This window comes from Theropithecus gelada, chromosome 2, assembly GCF_003255815.1.
Source record: "Theropithecus gelada isolate Dixy chromosome 2, Tgel_1.0, whole genome shotgun sequence".
NCBI classification, from domain to species: Eukaryota; Metazoa; Chordata; class Mammalia; order Primates; family Cercopithecidae; genus Theropithecus; species Theropithecus gelada.
In genome coordinates, this window is record NC_037669.1 from 109,676,718 (window position 1) to 109,692,645 (window position 15,928).

The following is a 15,928-nucleotide window of genomic DNA, read 5'->3' on the forward strand; positions in this document are numbered from 1 at the left end:
GCCTCCCAAAGTGATGGGATTATAGGCATGAGCCACCACACATGGCCACAAAATGTTTTATTGCACATCCATGTTCATAGCATTATTTACGATAGTCAAGAGGTGAAAGCAACCCAAATCCACAGATCAATGAATGAATGAACACAATGTGGTATATACATTCTGCCTTAAAAAGGAAATTCTGACACATGCTACACAGATGAACCTTGATGCTAAGTAAAATACGCCAGACACAAAAAAGACTAAAATGATTTTACTTACATGAGGTATCTAAAATAGTCAAATTTATAGCAACAGAAAACAGAATGATGGTTGCCAGGGGCTGGGGAAAGGGGAAAATGAGCAGCTGTCTAAAGGGTACAGATTTTCAGTTTTACAATATGAGAAGCCCTGAAGATTGATCAATAATGTAAACATACTTAATACTAAGTGTACACTTAAAAATGGTTAAGATGCTAAGTTTCATATGCACTTTACCACAGTGTAAAGAAAAACACGAGAAGAAAAAAGCACTGAAAACCCACATAACGGAAAAAAAAAAAAAAAAAAAATGCAGTCTCTTAATAAAGGAAACTCATCTAATGTCATAAAATGAATGGGGAAAAGAAATTGTTTTATTCGTCTATTAGGCTAAAACACTTTTCCAGATACAGACAGATTTGTTCACATATCCTTTGTTCAGAACTTTTAAATTAATGAGAACACTTCCAAATTTGTCCTAAGGATAATAAACACATCTCAATTTCTCTAAGACAACACAATGTGTGCATGCATGTGTATTCATCCAGATCTAGAAAGTATGAGTGAGTGGAAGAACAAGTATCCTAACAGTGTAGCAAAGAACAGGACACAACTGAGTACCTTAGGATAAGACAAACATATAATGATAAGCTTCATATTTTAATACTACATGTCACATGATACACCACTCCTAGTCCTCCTCTCCTCTCACACAACAGTTGTTACAGTGAACTAGTTACTGATGAAAGGTATCATGACTGACAGACGACAAGGCAGTTAAAAAAAATAAAAAGGTTAAATACAAAGTAAAGAACTAGCAATACAGTCTACTGAGTATCTCTAATTTCTTCGCTCTTTGGCACCTGTCATCTAAGTCCTATCAACAAGTCAACAGGCATTTAGCAAAGGAAAGGCTATGTTTGATACAAGGTAAAATGGAAAAGCAATTCTTCTATAGACACGACAACTCCAAATAGTTACGGAACAGAGGTCCTAGGTTGTCTTCATTTGAAGCGAAGAACTTGAAAAATATAAAATATAAAACTAAATGGGGGCCAGGCTCGGTGGCTCATGCCCGTAATCCCAGCACTTTGAAAAGCTGAGGCGGGCAACCACTTGAGGCCAGGAGTTCGAGACCAGCCTGGCCAACATGGCAAAACCCTATCTCTACTAAAACACAAAACTTAGCTGGATTTGGTGGGGCACACTTGCAATCCCAGCTACATGGCAGCTGAGTCAGCAGAACCGCTTGAACCTGGGAGGTGGAGGTTGCAGTAAGCCAAGATTGCACCACTACACTCTAGCCTGGGCAGCAGAGCCAGAATCTGTCTCCAAAAACAGACAAAAACTAAAAGGGACACAGAAAACTCTTTTGTAAGTAAACCCACTTACTTCTAAATGCTTAGTGGCCTCTTCGTTTCTGGACATAAGCATCAACTTCGTCCGAATACTTCGCAAATGCATGTCACTTAAGATGTTTACTCTCTTCACAGTTGCTTCACTGGCAGACTATAAACAAACAAGCTAATTACTCAAAACTTTAATCATTCTTCCAAATAGCACAAACACCATCTTCTATACAAAGCCTTCCTTGCTTCTCATCTACTACACTTCTTTCATCTAACACTACTCTGAGTAATCACACTTTCCTTTCTGAATTCCTGTATTATTTAGATCTGCTATTCAGAATATGCTTGATTTGGGAAAAATCCAGGATCTCACACATAAGAATTTTATGATGTTAAGAATGTAATTAACATTTTATAGCTGCAAAATTTTTCTCCCACACTATATTAATAAATTCACTATACACTAAGTTGACCTTAGCTTTTCTCTTTTGAAATATCTAATTATAAAATCTGTGCAATACCCATCAATAAGCTACCTTATAATATGGTATTATCTTACCAGTATCATCAGCTGTGTTGTTTCTGGATGGTAAAAAATTCTGCATGCTCCTACTGCTTTCTTAAAATCTTTATGTGCATTTTCATTAGCACACCTAGAGAGAAATTAATTCATGTGTAAGACCTCAAGAGATTAAATTCAGAGGAGTTATAATACAAAGTCAGTGTTTCATTTCGACATCCCCCACTAAAACCTTTGTTCATTAAGATGATTTTCCATCACAAGGTTTTGATTGGGCATTAGGGAAAATGTTTTGTAGGACTGAAAAATCTTCTTAATTCACAGAACAATTCAATAGTAAATAAAATTACTCACGCCTCTCTCAAATCCTCAGGAACATCCACTGTGCATTTAAAGAAGGTATTTTTTTTGACAGTTTTATTTTGATTGACAGGCCGAAGTCGTTCGAATGTGACAATTTCATTGTAAGTAGCATCACAAGCAGCATATTCAATGACATAAAACTAAAAGACATCAAAATACTTTAAAAATCCCATCTGAACAAAAATAATGAAGTTTAAATGAAGTTCTAATTACCTTGCTCAGCTTAACCAATGGACCCTCCCCCATGTGGCATAAACACTAAGCACAGCTTAGTTACATAAATCTGATTTGCCTAAACTAGATTATAGGTTCTTACAAGCATGAACCTTGGTGGTCCTTACATGCTTGAGGTGTACCTCTGGAGAGCAGCTTTGGTGTTTGCCAATACAGAACACAAACAGAAATAAATGCTAATGGAAATGTGTGATCAACTATTTCTCAGGTAGGCTTTCAGAAATAAAACTAACAGTTGAAATAACATTTACAAAAACCAAACACTGAGGTAATTCCTTAGAAACTAGTCACAAAGCAAGTGTGAAGATTACTTACTTCTCCTTTCATCATCCGAACTTTAGCCAACCACCATCCACATGGCTCTTGGTCATTTGCTCTTGAATATACCTGAGAAGAAAAAAAAAATGCCTATATCCATTCATCCCAAAAGATTTCAATGCTGTAAATAATGACTTTTTCTTAATGCCCAATCCCATTAAACTTAAGAATCAAAAATGCTATTTTTTTTAAACTGGTATATTAAATGCAATTTAATGAAAGTGATATGTACATTTAAATTTACTACTTAAAAATAAAACTACACTTTTTTGGGCAATTTAGCTTCTTGGAAATTAATTCCACATTCATGAGGTTTACTAAACATAAGTATTATTTTAAAGAAATACTCTTACAAAGGAGTTTTAAATAATGTAAAACACAGGTCTTCCTGTTTCTGTCCACATTGTTAATATTAAAACTTGTTCTCAGAAAGTGATTAACCTAATTTTTAAATTCCATCGAGGATATGACATTTAGATCCCTTGCTGAAGAACCTAAATCAAATGAACTAAAAAAAATTGTTTAACTGAAAAAAAAAATTATACACATTCAGTCCATCTAGCAGAATACATTAAGTATCTTACAAAACTCCTATCCAGGCTGGGCACAGTGGCTTACGCCTGAAATCCCAGCACTTTGGGAGGCCAAGGTGGGTGGATAACTTGAGGTCAGGAGTTCGAGACCAGGCTGACCAACATGGTAAACCCTGTCTCTACTAAAATACAAAAATTAGCTGGGCATGGTGGCAGGTGCCCGTAATCTCATCTACTCGGGAGGCTGAGGCAGGAGAATCACTTGAGGCAGGATAATCACATCCAGGGGGCAGAGGATGCAGTGAGCAGAGATCATGCCATCGCACTCCAGCCTAGGCAACTAGAGCGAAATTCCATCTCCAAAACAAAACAAAAACTATCCACAAAAAAACAAGTCTTATATTCTTTATGTCTATAAATATCAGTTTTATTAACGCAATAGGTCACAGAAGCTTTTACTTGGGATTAGAGTTATTTCTTATGATACAGCAGAGCTTCTTTAATGCATTATATTTTCAATATAGAGAAAGGTAGAAAAGTTGTTTCTGAGAAGAAACAACTAAGAACCAATAAAAACCAAGATTGAATGACTTTGCAGAGATGACCAACGAAACCTATCAGTGGATATTAACAGCCTTCTGGGAGATAAATGCAAACAACTAAAAACAAAGACTTTTTTAGCCTGAAGCTTCTATCAGGATAATTTGAGTAATCTTGGAAGTGGTAGGAATACTGGAACTGGAAATGAATAAACCAAAACCTACTAATGAACTTTACTGTACACCATGATTAGAAAAAAAGCTATGAGAAAAACCAGTAAGTCCAATTTACCAATCAGGGTCCATTAAACTCAATTTTAGTTTTTCCATTTCTTTTATAAACAGATCTAACTATTCAAAGGGATCAATATCTCATGACTTATATTCTTCCTTAGACATATTCCAAAAATAAAGTTTAACACTAGAATAAAACTCACCCTTATACTGTAATTATTGTATGTATCCACTGGGCCCTTTTATAAATGTAAGGAGAATCTAGTGATCTTATTTTTCCTATGTCTTCAAACACTTTACTATTTCATCAACATTCATCAGTTATTCTCAGCTATGCTTTAAATAAAGACTAACATGGAACAGAGGAATGATGGCATCACCTAGAGGATGCAACAGTGAAATAAATTGTTAATGTTCACACAGTTTCCTTACTGCATAGCCCAAGGTATCACATCTCTTTCAAAACAGTTCAAAAGATCAAAAACACCATCCTTGTAGTCTGTTTTTAGCTACCGTTGACCAGTTGATAATTATGAATTTTTCACTCATAATTGCGAAGAGAAGAAAAATTTACAGAGGAAGGCCTTTCTAATTAGTAGAGGTATCAGACAACAGATGCAAAGAGACAGCAGCACACTAGGTTCTACTGATAAATGTGAAATCATCTTACAAAGCAAAGTCTCAGACTATGAAGTCTTCAGATGGTGACATCTTAGATGAATATTCTCAAACAATGTATTTCTAAGAAGAGGGAAAGACGATGTGCATTCTCATCCAGTTAATGACTCAACTGAGACTGCAAAATCCTCCAACCAGAACCCAGATCATCCTGGTTTGCTAAAAGGGTATCAGACAGTATTCTTTCATCTTTTAAGACGTTTGTGGTCAGGCGCAGTGGCTTACACCTGTAATCCCAGGACTCTGAAGGGCCAAGTGGGTGGACTGCTTGAGCTCAGGAATTCAAGATCAGCCTGGACAACATGATGAAACCCCGTCTCTACCAAAAATACAAAATAAATTAGCCAGGTGTGGTAGAGCACACCTGTGGTCCCACCTACATGGAAGGTTAAGGTGGGAGGATTGCTGGAGCCTGGGAAGTTGAGACTGCAGTAAGGAATGATCGTGCCACTACACTCAAGCCTGGGTGACAGAACGAGACTCTGTTCCAAAAAAAACAAGGTAAAATAAAAATTGAAGATAAAATTTTAAGAAACGTTTGTATGCCGAAATGTACTTCATAAGTGGAAATGTCAAAAGCAGATGTGCACACAAAGGTTAACTAGAAAAAAAAAAAGACAATGAAATGCAAAAATATTCAATAGATTAGTCAATTCAATTGACTAAAAATACTAAAATTACAGCAGAGATGGCTATCCCTTCCTCAATAGAATGAGATGCCACTAAAAGTTCCAAAGTATTCAAGGACTGCATTCTGATGATCTAACTGTAAGAATAACCAGAATAAGCTAGAATTTATTAGACATATATTTTAAATCTGCTAGCAGTATTTGTAAGATTGGTATGTCCTAGGTTCATGTGTAACAGTGAGCAGTTAGTTACATTTAGACAACTGCATTCATTGTAGATACATATATCATCAAAATCTGGAAAATATGAAAAAGTTGGATTTGCTATGTTTAAACTCTTATTAAACTGTCTAATAAGGCCATGCGTGGTGGCTCACGCCCGTAATCCCAGTACTCTGGGAGGCTGAGGTGGGCAGATCACTTTGGCTCCAGAGTTCGAGCCCAGCCTGGACGACATGGAGAAACACTATCACTATGCAAAGTACAAAAATTAGCCAGGCATAGTGGCATGTGCCTGTAATCTCAGCTATTTGGGGGCCTGGGGTGGGGTGGAAGGATCGCTTGAGCCCAGGAGGTCAAGGATGCAGTGAGTTGTGTTTGCTCCACTATACTCCAGCATGGAATCAATAATGGCCTTAAAAAAAGTCTAATAATGGCCGGGCACAGTGACTCATGCCTGTAATCCCAGCACTTTTGGAGGCAGAGGCAGGAGGATTGCTTGAGCCCAGAAGTTTGAGACCAGCCTGGGCAACACAGGAAGATCCCATCTCTATAAAAAAACAATTTTTTTAATTAGCCAGGTGTGGTTGGTGCATGCCTCTAGTCCCAGCTACTTCGGAGGCTGAGGAAGGAGGATCACTTGAGACTGGCAGGTTAAGGCTGCAGTGAGCCATGATCATGCCACTATGCTATAAATTGGGTGACAGAGCGAGACCCTGTCTCAAAAAAAAGAATAAGGTCTAATAATGACCTTACTATCCTTTAATTATTTCTGCTACAAAATTATGTGGTAAATGATCAGTGATGACTGTTTTTCCAAGTATACTGAGGGTTACAAAAAGAATATCCTAACAACTAAAAGAAGGTGCCCATTCAAATAACTATCTCAGAGAGGCAGCTCGAATATCTCGTTAATCTGTGGGTACATCAAGTCTGATTTGCTGAAAATGTTATGTCTTAAAACTACCTAACCCCCTTATTCTATTTTCACCAAAGCATAACCATCCATGAATCTAGCTTCCTAAATAAACCATCTTCAACTGCCTGGAGGCTTTTCTCACTGAACAGTGAAATATTTTAAACTTAATATTCATTTCTATAAAGCTTCATTAATAACTTCACTCCTGAAAGACCAAGTTACTCTCATAAAGTGACTAAACATAAATTCCTGAGCCTGAATCAAAACACTACAAATTTGGCCGCACAGCCCACAACTGTAATCCCAGCACTCTGGGAGGCTGAGACTGGTGGATCACCTGAGGTCAGGAGTTTGAGACCAACCTGGCCAACATGGCAAAACCCCGTCTCTACTAAAAGTACAAAAATTAGCTGGGCATGGTGGTGGGCGGGTGTCCGTAATCCCAGCTACTCGGGAGGCTGAGGCAGGAGAATCTCCTGAACTTGGGAGGTGAGCCAAGATCAAACCACTGCCCTCCAGCCTGGGTGACAGAGCAAGACTCCTTCTAAAACAAACAAAAAAAAGAGCCAGGCACAGGCACAGTGGCTCACACCTGTAATCCCAGCACTTTGGGAGGCCAAGGCGGGTGAATCACCTAAGGTCAGGAGTTCGAGACCAGCCTGACCAGTATGGTGAAACTCCATCTCTACTAGCAGGGCATGGTGGCGGGTGCCTGTAATCCCAGCTACTCAGGAGCCTGAGGCAGGAGAATCACTTTAACCTAGGAGGCAGAGGTTGCAGTGAGCCGAGATCATGCCACTGCACTCCAGCCTGGTCAACAGAGCAAGACTCCGTCTCAAAACAAAAGAAAACAAACAAAAAAAAACCATTATTAATTTGGATCCACTTTAGTGCTATGGATCAAATCATACCCTATACAAAATGAAGAGTATATCTCCCACAATATCACTTTAATAAGCCAGCATTAAAACTGTGCTCTAGTGTATTACATCCTAAACATTAATTACTGAATTGATTTACAAATATGTCATTGAATAAGAGCACCCCACAAAAATTCCCTTTCTTCAGATTTTACTTAACTCTGCAAACTATTTCACAGGAACAATTCACACTCTGAGAAAATGGCCCACACACTGCTCTAACATACTAAAATCCAGGAGACTGTGGAGTGACCATGATGAGAAGCCTAAAAACACATTAGCACTCATTTTAATCACTATCATTTTATGGAGTGCAGGACTAAATAAATAAGAAGAATTAAATTCCAAAAACCTATTTCAGAATTCTTTCCACCAAATGATCCCAAGTCACACTCTGTTTAAAAAAAAAAAAAAAATCTAAACTCAAGTAAACAACTGTAAGTGAATTAAATGTAATTACAATCTGGATCCTAAAGTCATCAATTTTTCACTGAAGTTCATAATGTTCAACCCATGTCTTTCAAGTAGCCAAATTAAGAGTAAGTATCAAAGACAGAATTTTTACCAGTCTTCAATAAATTAACTATATTTCCATTTTTCCAAAGAAATTTTCCAAATATTATTTACTATTAAACTAAATAATCAATCATAAGGCCCCATTTTCAACATGTGAAATACATTTACTGAGTACTGCTATTATGTATCTGCCATTTTGTATTATTACATTTTAAGAAAACGCACATTAGAAAAGTTTAACATCTGGAATGAACATGTGATTTCTCTACCTAAATAATAGTATTATCTCATTCACCTTTAAGGCTGATACTTTAACAAATCAGTTTTCTACCAACTTTCTTTACTGAATCAAGTCCTAGAAACCCACTCCGCAAGACAAAAACAAGTAACAAAGACTATGTTCTTCTCTCCTTTATGTGTGAGCATGTCCTAAGCAGTAAGACTAACAATGGTCTTGGTATCTTGGTATGATGAGAAAAACTACGTCCAAATACAGACAGCTAAAAACTTCAGACTGGCCAAAAGAATCAAACTTAAAACTTTTTAAAAAGTAGAATAAATAATCCATGTATATCTTTTACATAAATAAAATACTAAATTAGGCTGGGCATGGTAGCACATGCCTGTAATCCTACCACTTTGGGAGGCTGAGGTGGGCGACTGCTTGAGCCCAAGAGTTCAAGACCCGCTTGGGCACCATGGCAAAACCTCATCTCTCAAAAAAATACAAAAATTAGCCCAGCATGGTGGCACATGCCTATGATCCCAGCTACTTGAGAAGCTGAGGCAAGGAAGATCCCTTGAGCCCAGGAGGTCAAGGCTGTAGTGAGCCATGATGGCACCACCGTACTCCAGCCTGGGTGACAGAGTAAGATGCTGTCTCAAAAAAATAAAATTTGGAAAAAAAAAAAAAACAACAACCTAAAAAGTTGCAAATGAGTGTCTTACCTCAGATAATTTTTATTCTCTTTTTTAATCCAATTTCTCTCAAGGCGCCTATCCCAACATTTTAATATAATATATAGATACATAACCATAATGCCTGACAATCCACCATATGACTAGAAAAGGAAAGGCATATGCCACAAGAACAAAAACTTGCCAATTCCTATTTTAACAATGAATACTAAACCAGAAAACCTCACAGTTCAAAAACAGGTTTTTAAAATTTCAAATATGCTAAATGCAAGGAAGAAATCTTATAAAAAAACGTTATCAGGGCTGGGCATGGTGGCTCGAGCCTGTAATCCCAGCACTTTGGGAGGCTGAGGCAGGTGGATCACCTGAGGTCAGGAGTTAGAGACCAGCCTGACCAACATGGAGAATACCTGTCTCTACTAAAAATACAAAATTAGCCAGGTGTGGTGGCACATGCCTGTAATCCCAGCTACTCAGGAGGCTGAAGCAGGAAAACCACTTGAACCCAGGAGGCGGAGGTTGCGCTGAGCCGAGATGGTGCCATTGCACTACAGCCTGGACAACAATAGTGAAACTCCATCTCACCCCGACAAAAAAAAAAAAAAAACAGGTTATCAGCTTAGATGTCAGGCTTACCTCTGCTATTTTGCACAATCCCAGAAAAAGTTTAAGAAAAAGTGTTTATTGACCAAAAAATTACATTTCATAACTAAGGCGATCAGATATGAAGCAATCTAAAAGGATTCCCCATCCTCACGCCCCCATATAAGGGAAAAATAATGCAGGGAAGCAGATGTAAAAAAACATAATTCAAAAATGTAAAAGTAAGCCTGCGCAGTGTCTCACGCCTATTATGTCAGCACTTTGGGAGGCCAAGGCAGGTGTTCACTTGAGGCCAGAAGTTCGAGACCAGCCTGGCCAACATCACAAAACTCCATCTCTACTAAAAATAAAAAAAATTAGCTGGGCATGGTGGTGTGCGCCTGTTAATTCCAGCTACTCAGGGACCGAGGCACGAGAATCACTTAAACTCAGGAGGTAGAGGTTGCAGTGAACTGAGATTGTGCCACTGCACAATCTGAGCAACTTAGTGAGACTCCGTCTCAAAAAATAAAAAATAAAATTGCCTGAGGAAAAAAAACATAAAAAGATCAAAACTCAGATCCAGGCACGGTGGCTCACACCTGTAATCTCAGCACTTTGGGAGGCCAAGGCGGGAGGATCACCTGAGGTACAGAGTTCGAGATCAGCCTGACCAACATGGAGAAATCCCGTCGCTACCGAAAATACAAAATCAGCCAAGTGTGATGGCGCATGCCTGTAATCCTAGCTACTAGGGAGGCTGAGGCAGGAGAATCGCTTGAACCCAGCAGGCAGAGGTTGTGGTGAGCCGAGATCGTGCCATTGCACTCCAGCCTGGACAAGAAAAGCAAAACTCTGTCTCAAAAATAAAAATAAAGATAAAACTCAGCCACAAAATGCAAGGATTTCCTAGCCCAAAAACTACACAAACAAACAAATAGACAATTCACAGAACAAGGGGTTAAGAGCCAATAAACTAATTTAAGTGATGTTCCCATATTATGATTAAGGAAATGAGAATTCAGGAGACATCAGCTTCCATCCACCAAGTTTACAAAACTGTACATATGAACAATATAATACAGTCACTCAACGTATGAAAAAGATACCTCCAGGGTTAATAAAATTATAAAGTGGTAATTCCAAAGACATTTTTGGATGATGAAACGGTACATTTTAATACTTTTAAAATGTATATATCATGCCTTTTGATTCTGCAATTTAACCTCACAGGAACTATAATACTACCAGATTTGCGTAAGAATATTAACTTCAATTCTCGCATTGTTTTCTTTAGCTAACAGCAAAACATTTGGTAATTTCAATGTTTTTTAATTTGATATATCCACACCAAATAATTTTGAGGTGGTTACAAAAAATGAGGTGAATTTAAATGAGAAGACAAGAAAATGTTTGCAGTCCTAATTAAGTGAATACAAAAGTCAAAAATATATAACTTAATCCCAATTTTTTTTCAACTTAAATATGTCCTTTATACATGCAAACAAAAAAACTCACAAGAGAATCAACTCTGGTAAATGAGATTTAAGTTAGGGTGGGTGGACAAGTACACCTACATTAAGATGGAAGGTTCACTTGGTACTTTATATAATTTTTTATCATTTCATTTTTTACATTAAGTTTTATTACTTTAAATTTAAAGGAGGGGAGGAGGCTTTCAAAACATTACCTGGGGAAAGCACTAACTCAGAGTTTCTAAACACTCTAGGTAATATGGATAAATCCTTAATAAACGGTGACAAAAAAACAAAATCCTATGGGTGGCAAGATTTTTTCCTTATATGAATTTTCCTTTTTCCTTATATGAATTTTCAAATTTTTCAAAAGTGAAAAAAAAAAAATCACATCTTAATTTCAGATGACTTACAAAATTTTAGAGAGCAAATATGACCAGAGCTGAATCATAAAACATAATGTGAAATTTAAAAAGAAAAAAAACTAGATTCAATTTCTAAATCACTCAATCTCTACATCAATGTCTTCTTCACAGAGGCGGAGGCAGACCACAGGGGTGAGCCAGACACTGTTCAGGAACAGGGCAGGACCCTCCTGGACAGGAATGGAAAAAGTACACTGTAACAACACCCTCAGCACCCCACCAAGAATAGTTTTCCCTTTAATCTGAGACTCCACACTACCAATTTTAAGTGTCTAAACAACAAAAAAGTATAAGAAGCATTACTCTCAAAACTGACTGCCACACATTTCTAATTCTAGAACATGTCCAAACCTACATCATTCCTTTCTTGACCTAACTTTTGCTTACTCAAAATCCAAAAAACACTATACCAGAAATTTCAAAAAATGAAAACGAATCAGGCCTCTTTATTCTCACAGAAAACTATTAGAAAAACATACAACATTGAGAAAACCTTTTTCAATAAAATCTAAAGTCCAAATGAACATAGTAATCTGCAGTATCACCGCCATATATAGCACCCACCAAGGACCCCACTTTACACTTCTTGATTTGCAGCAGTCATTTCACCACTTTGTTTCCTCGTGTCTCCCCCAGATTCCACCAGTAACATTTTCCTCAAGAACTCTAATACACACAGATAGTTACAGGTATCCTTACAAAAAGTTATTTCTTAACTTATTGCCATTCTGCCTGGATTTTAATTATTTGCACTAAGTTCACTGTGTACTATTTTGCTTTTACTAAAGCAAAGTATAAATTATGTCAGGGTGCCATGAGCCAAGTCCCTCATGAATAAGTAAAGCACTCACTTTACTCACACTTTTATCTCTGACTTCCACCAAAGTGGGTACGCTAAATTAAGGTTGTCAGGGATTGAAGTGCTGCAATTTTTGACTTCCTAGCTTATTACCTATATTAATGAGAGCTCAAAGAAAATTTATCATTAAAAAATCAGGCCATGTGTGGTGGCTCACACCTGTAATCCCAGAATTCTGGGAGGCCGAGGTGGGTGATCACCTGAGGTCAGGAGTTCAAGACCAGCCTAGCCAACAAGGTGAAACTCTGTCTCTACTACAAGTAAAAAAAATTAGCTGGGCATGGTGGTGGGTACCTGTAATCCCAGATACTCAGAAGACTGAGGCAGAAGAATCGCTTGAACGTGGGAAGCGGAGGTTGGAGTGAGCTGAGATCGCTCCATTGAACTCCAGCTTGGAAGACAGAGCAAGACTCCATCTCAAACAATAAAATAAAACTGGCAGATAACTAAATCACTTGCAAAGTGCTTAGTACAGAATATGTACATTTAAAATGTTTGTAAATGGCTAGGCACGGTACCTCACACCTATAATCTCAGCACTTTGGGGGGACAAAGCGGGCAGATCACCTGAGGTCAGGAGTTCGAGAACCAATCTGGCCAACATTGTGAAGCCCCGTCTCTACTAACAATACAAAACTTAGCCAGGCATGGTGATGCACGCCTGTAGTTCCAGCTATTCAGGAGGCTGAGGCAGATGAATCGCTTGAACCTGGCAGGCAGAGGTTGCAGTGAGCCAAGATAGCGACATTGCGCTGCAGCCTGGAAGACAATAGGGAAACTCTATCTCAAAAAAATAAATAAAATAAAATGTTTGCAGGGCTGGGGGCGGTGGCTCACACCTGTAATCTCATCATTTTGGGATGCTGAGACAAGCCTGAAAGAACATGCACAACATGAACAGTGTTTTATTAATCTGTGAGCTGTGATTTTTCTTTCCCTCCATTTTTTTTTTTTTTTTTTTTGCTTTTCTGTACTTTTAAATTTTTCCTCAGACATTTCTAGAATATTCTAGAAGGCAGAAAGCTAGTTACAATATTTTACAGTTATATATTAACTCCGTTAATGATCACTACAGTAAAAGAATAACTATCAACACCTCATAAAGACACCCAGGCAAGTCGTAAGACAAATTATTCAAAGTAATTAGCAAAAAGAAGGAAAAAGGTAACACCATAGTGCACAGAGTTCTATGCTAGGTTCTTTTAAAAATGCAAATACCCTATCATCCATGACTTCCAAATTATAATGATAAATTTAAAGTCTACACAGCTAAAAATGGGACAGGTGAGACCCATTCTAGCTCCAAAACTCAAGCACTGCTATATTACACGGCCATTACCACCAATAGAAAGAATAGAGAAAAGGAATCAGATTTATCCTCCATCAACTAAGCTAATTTTCCTAAAAGAATATTTATTTAAATCAAAAAATAGACACCACAAGAAAATAAACTTAAAAAAACATACCTCTACTTCATCTCCTTCACTAATTTCTTTTTTTATATCAGGTGGTGGTGGTAATCTGACTTCATTAAATGGAACCTGGCGTTCTGGTTGCCAACTGAAGGATTAGAAAAGGTGTATTAACAATTTAAAAATATACAGTCTACACCTGGTGTTGCATATTTTTTCAAGTTAGTTTATCATTTAGGCTTTCCCTAAAGAGAAGAAAAACAACATTCATACTATTAATAATTTCCCAAGTAATTAGTTACTGAAGTAGAACAGATTTTGTATGACTCTTAATGAAGTTCATAATTAACAAAATTGTTAACAATTGTACATTACCTCCCAAATTACTTATCCTAAGAGCAGTACACACGTTCTCCCAAATTACTCATCATAAGAGCAGTACGTACATTATTCTGCAAATGAAATAAGCTAAGTTCACACTGATGACTAACTTTGAATTCAAAATGTTGAATCGACACAGCTGCCCAATAAATAGTAGTGATACCAACTTATTTCAAATAGTTTCACAACTACATGACCTATCAATAAAGGAAACACAATTTCATAGATTAGAAAACAATATAAACTGTTTAACTCTTTTTAGTATACATATTCACAGAAATACAGAAAATTATCAGCAATTATTTTGAACAGCTGAATTACAAAAGATTTCGTTTTCCCATTCCATTTATCTTTCCTACACTGGATACATACATTATAATTAGAACCTAGAAAAAGCTTATTTTTAACTCTGTAGCAAATATTAATGTATTAAACCAATTTAGTAGTTAACTGACATTTTTTATGTTGTATTTTAAAAGCTGAAATTATAAAGTAAAAAATTATTCCCTACTCTAATTTCTCATAGGTCATTTATATGTCTGGGAAGTATACTATGACATAAAATGTCCCTCAAGTTTCCATCTGCCTAGGCTGGGCAAAGTAGCAGCTGACAAGTAAAAGATTTGGGGATGCTTTCTTTTAACCATTACTGTCCAAATGGCAGCTGCTCAAAGACAGAAATCATCTCAACACTTGTTTCTACATGAAGCAGCTGTTAGGCAATGATCTTTTCAGGCAATTCCAGAAACAGCTTAAAAGTGGAAGCTGAACAGTTTTTTTCTGACCATCAATTAAACAGTGCTCTTGGAGACAGAGTTTCCCTCTTGTCACCCAGGCTGGAGTGCAACGGCGCAGTCTCGGCTCACTCACTGCAACCTCCACCTCCCGGGTTCAAGCAATTCTACTGCCTCAGCCTCCTAAGTAGCTGGAATTACAAGCACCCGCCACCACGCCCAGTTAATTTTTTTGTATTTTTTAGTAGAGACGAGGTTTCACCATGCTAGCCAGGCTGTCTCAAACTCCCGACCTCAGGTGATCTGCCCACCTTGGCCTCCCAAAGTGCTGGGATTACAGGCATGAGCCACCACACCCAGCCCAGTGCTCTTTTATAGCCCTTCCTAACCAAGCCCAGTATGCTGTCTTTCCCATTTTTAGATTACATACCCCTCAGGCAATTAAAGATGGCTTAATACTTATTCTGATGACCAGCAGTCAACTGGAAGACCTTCTACAACATCATTTAAAAATTCTGGGCTTTTTAAGTATTAAGCATATTATCATCTAATTTGTGCCATCTATTTCTGCAAAACTGATTCATATCTAAACATGTTTTGGCAAAGAAGAGCGTTATGAAAAAAGTGACAATTATGGACAGAAAAACAGATAAACAGTTATCAAAGATAGACTTACGATCAACCAACCAAACCTCCCCACCCCCTAGAAGCAAACAGTTTGGCACTGCCACCTCTAATATGAAGGCCTTCGTCGACAAAAATAACTTACTTATTTTCAAAAACAACTGTAAGGGAGTCTTCATGAACATCTTTGATAAATCCCTGCAAGACACAAAAACATTATAAAAGCATATCAATATTAAAGAACTTCATAACTCTAAAAGGCTGTATTAGAGATACAAAGATAATAGGGAGTACTGAAAGAACACAG

The 15,928-nt window shown here is 37.5% G+C and overlaps 1 protein-coding gene across 11 annotated transcripts in view; it reads right to left on the reverse strand.

The window, feature by feature from the left end:
* FXR1 (FMR1 autosomal homolog 1) overlaps nt 1-15,928 on the reverse strand; it is a 71,949-nt gene that overhangs the window by 34,459 nt on the left and 21,562 nt on the right. For 9 of the 11 annotated variants that reach the window (XM_025376555.1, XM_025376556.1, XM_025376551.1 and 6 more), the window contains 6 exons: nt 15,767-15,819; nt 13,937-14,030; nt 3,022-3,093; nt 2,464-2,612; nt 2,149-2,242; nt 1,633-1,749 (listed from right to left, as the gene is read on the reverse strand). In XM_025376555.1, coding sequence (XP_025232340.1) covers nt 1,633-1,749; nt 2,149-2,242; nt 2,464-2,612; nt 3,022-3,093; nt 13,937-14,030; nt 15,767-15,819 — 579 coding nt within the window. The remainder of the gene's footprint in view (nt 1-1,632; nt 1,750-2,148; nt 2,243-2,463; nt 2,613-3,021; nt 3,094-13,936; nt 14,031-15,766; nt 15,820-15,928) is intronic. The other 2 variants (XM_025376561.1, XM_025376559.1) reach the window with 2 other exon arrangements.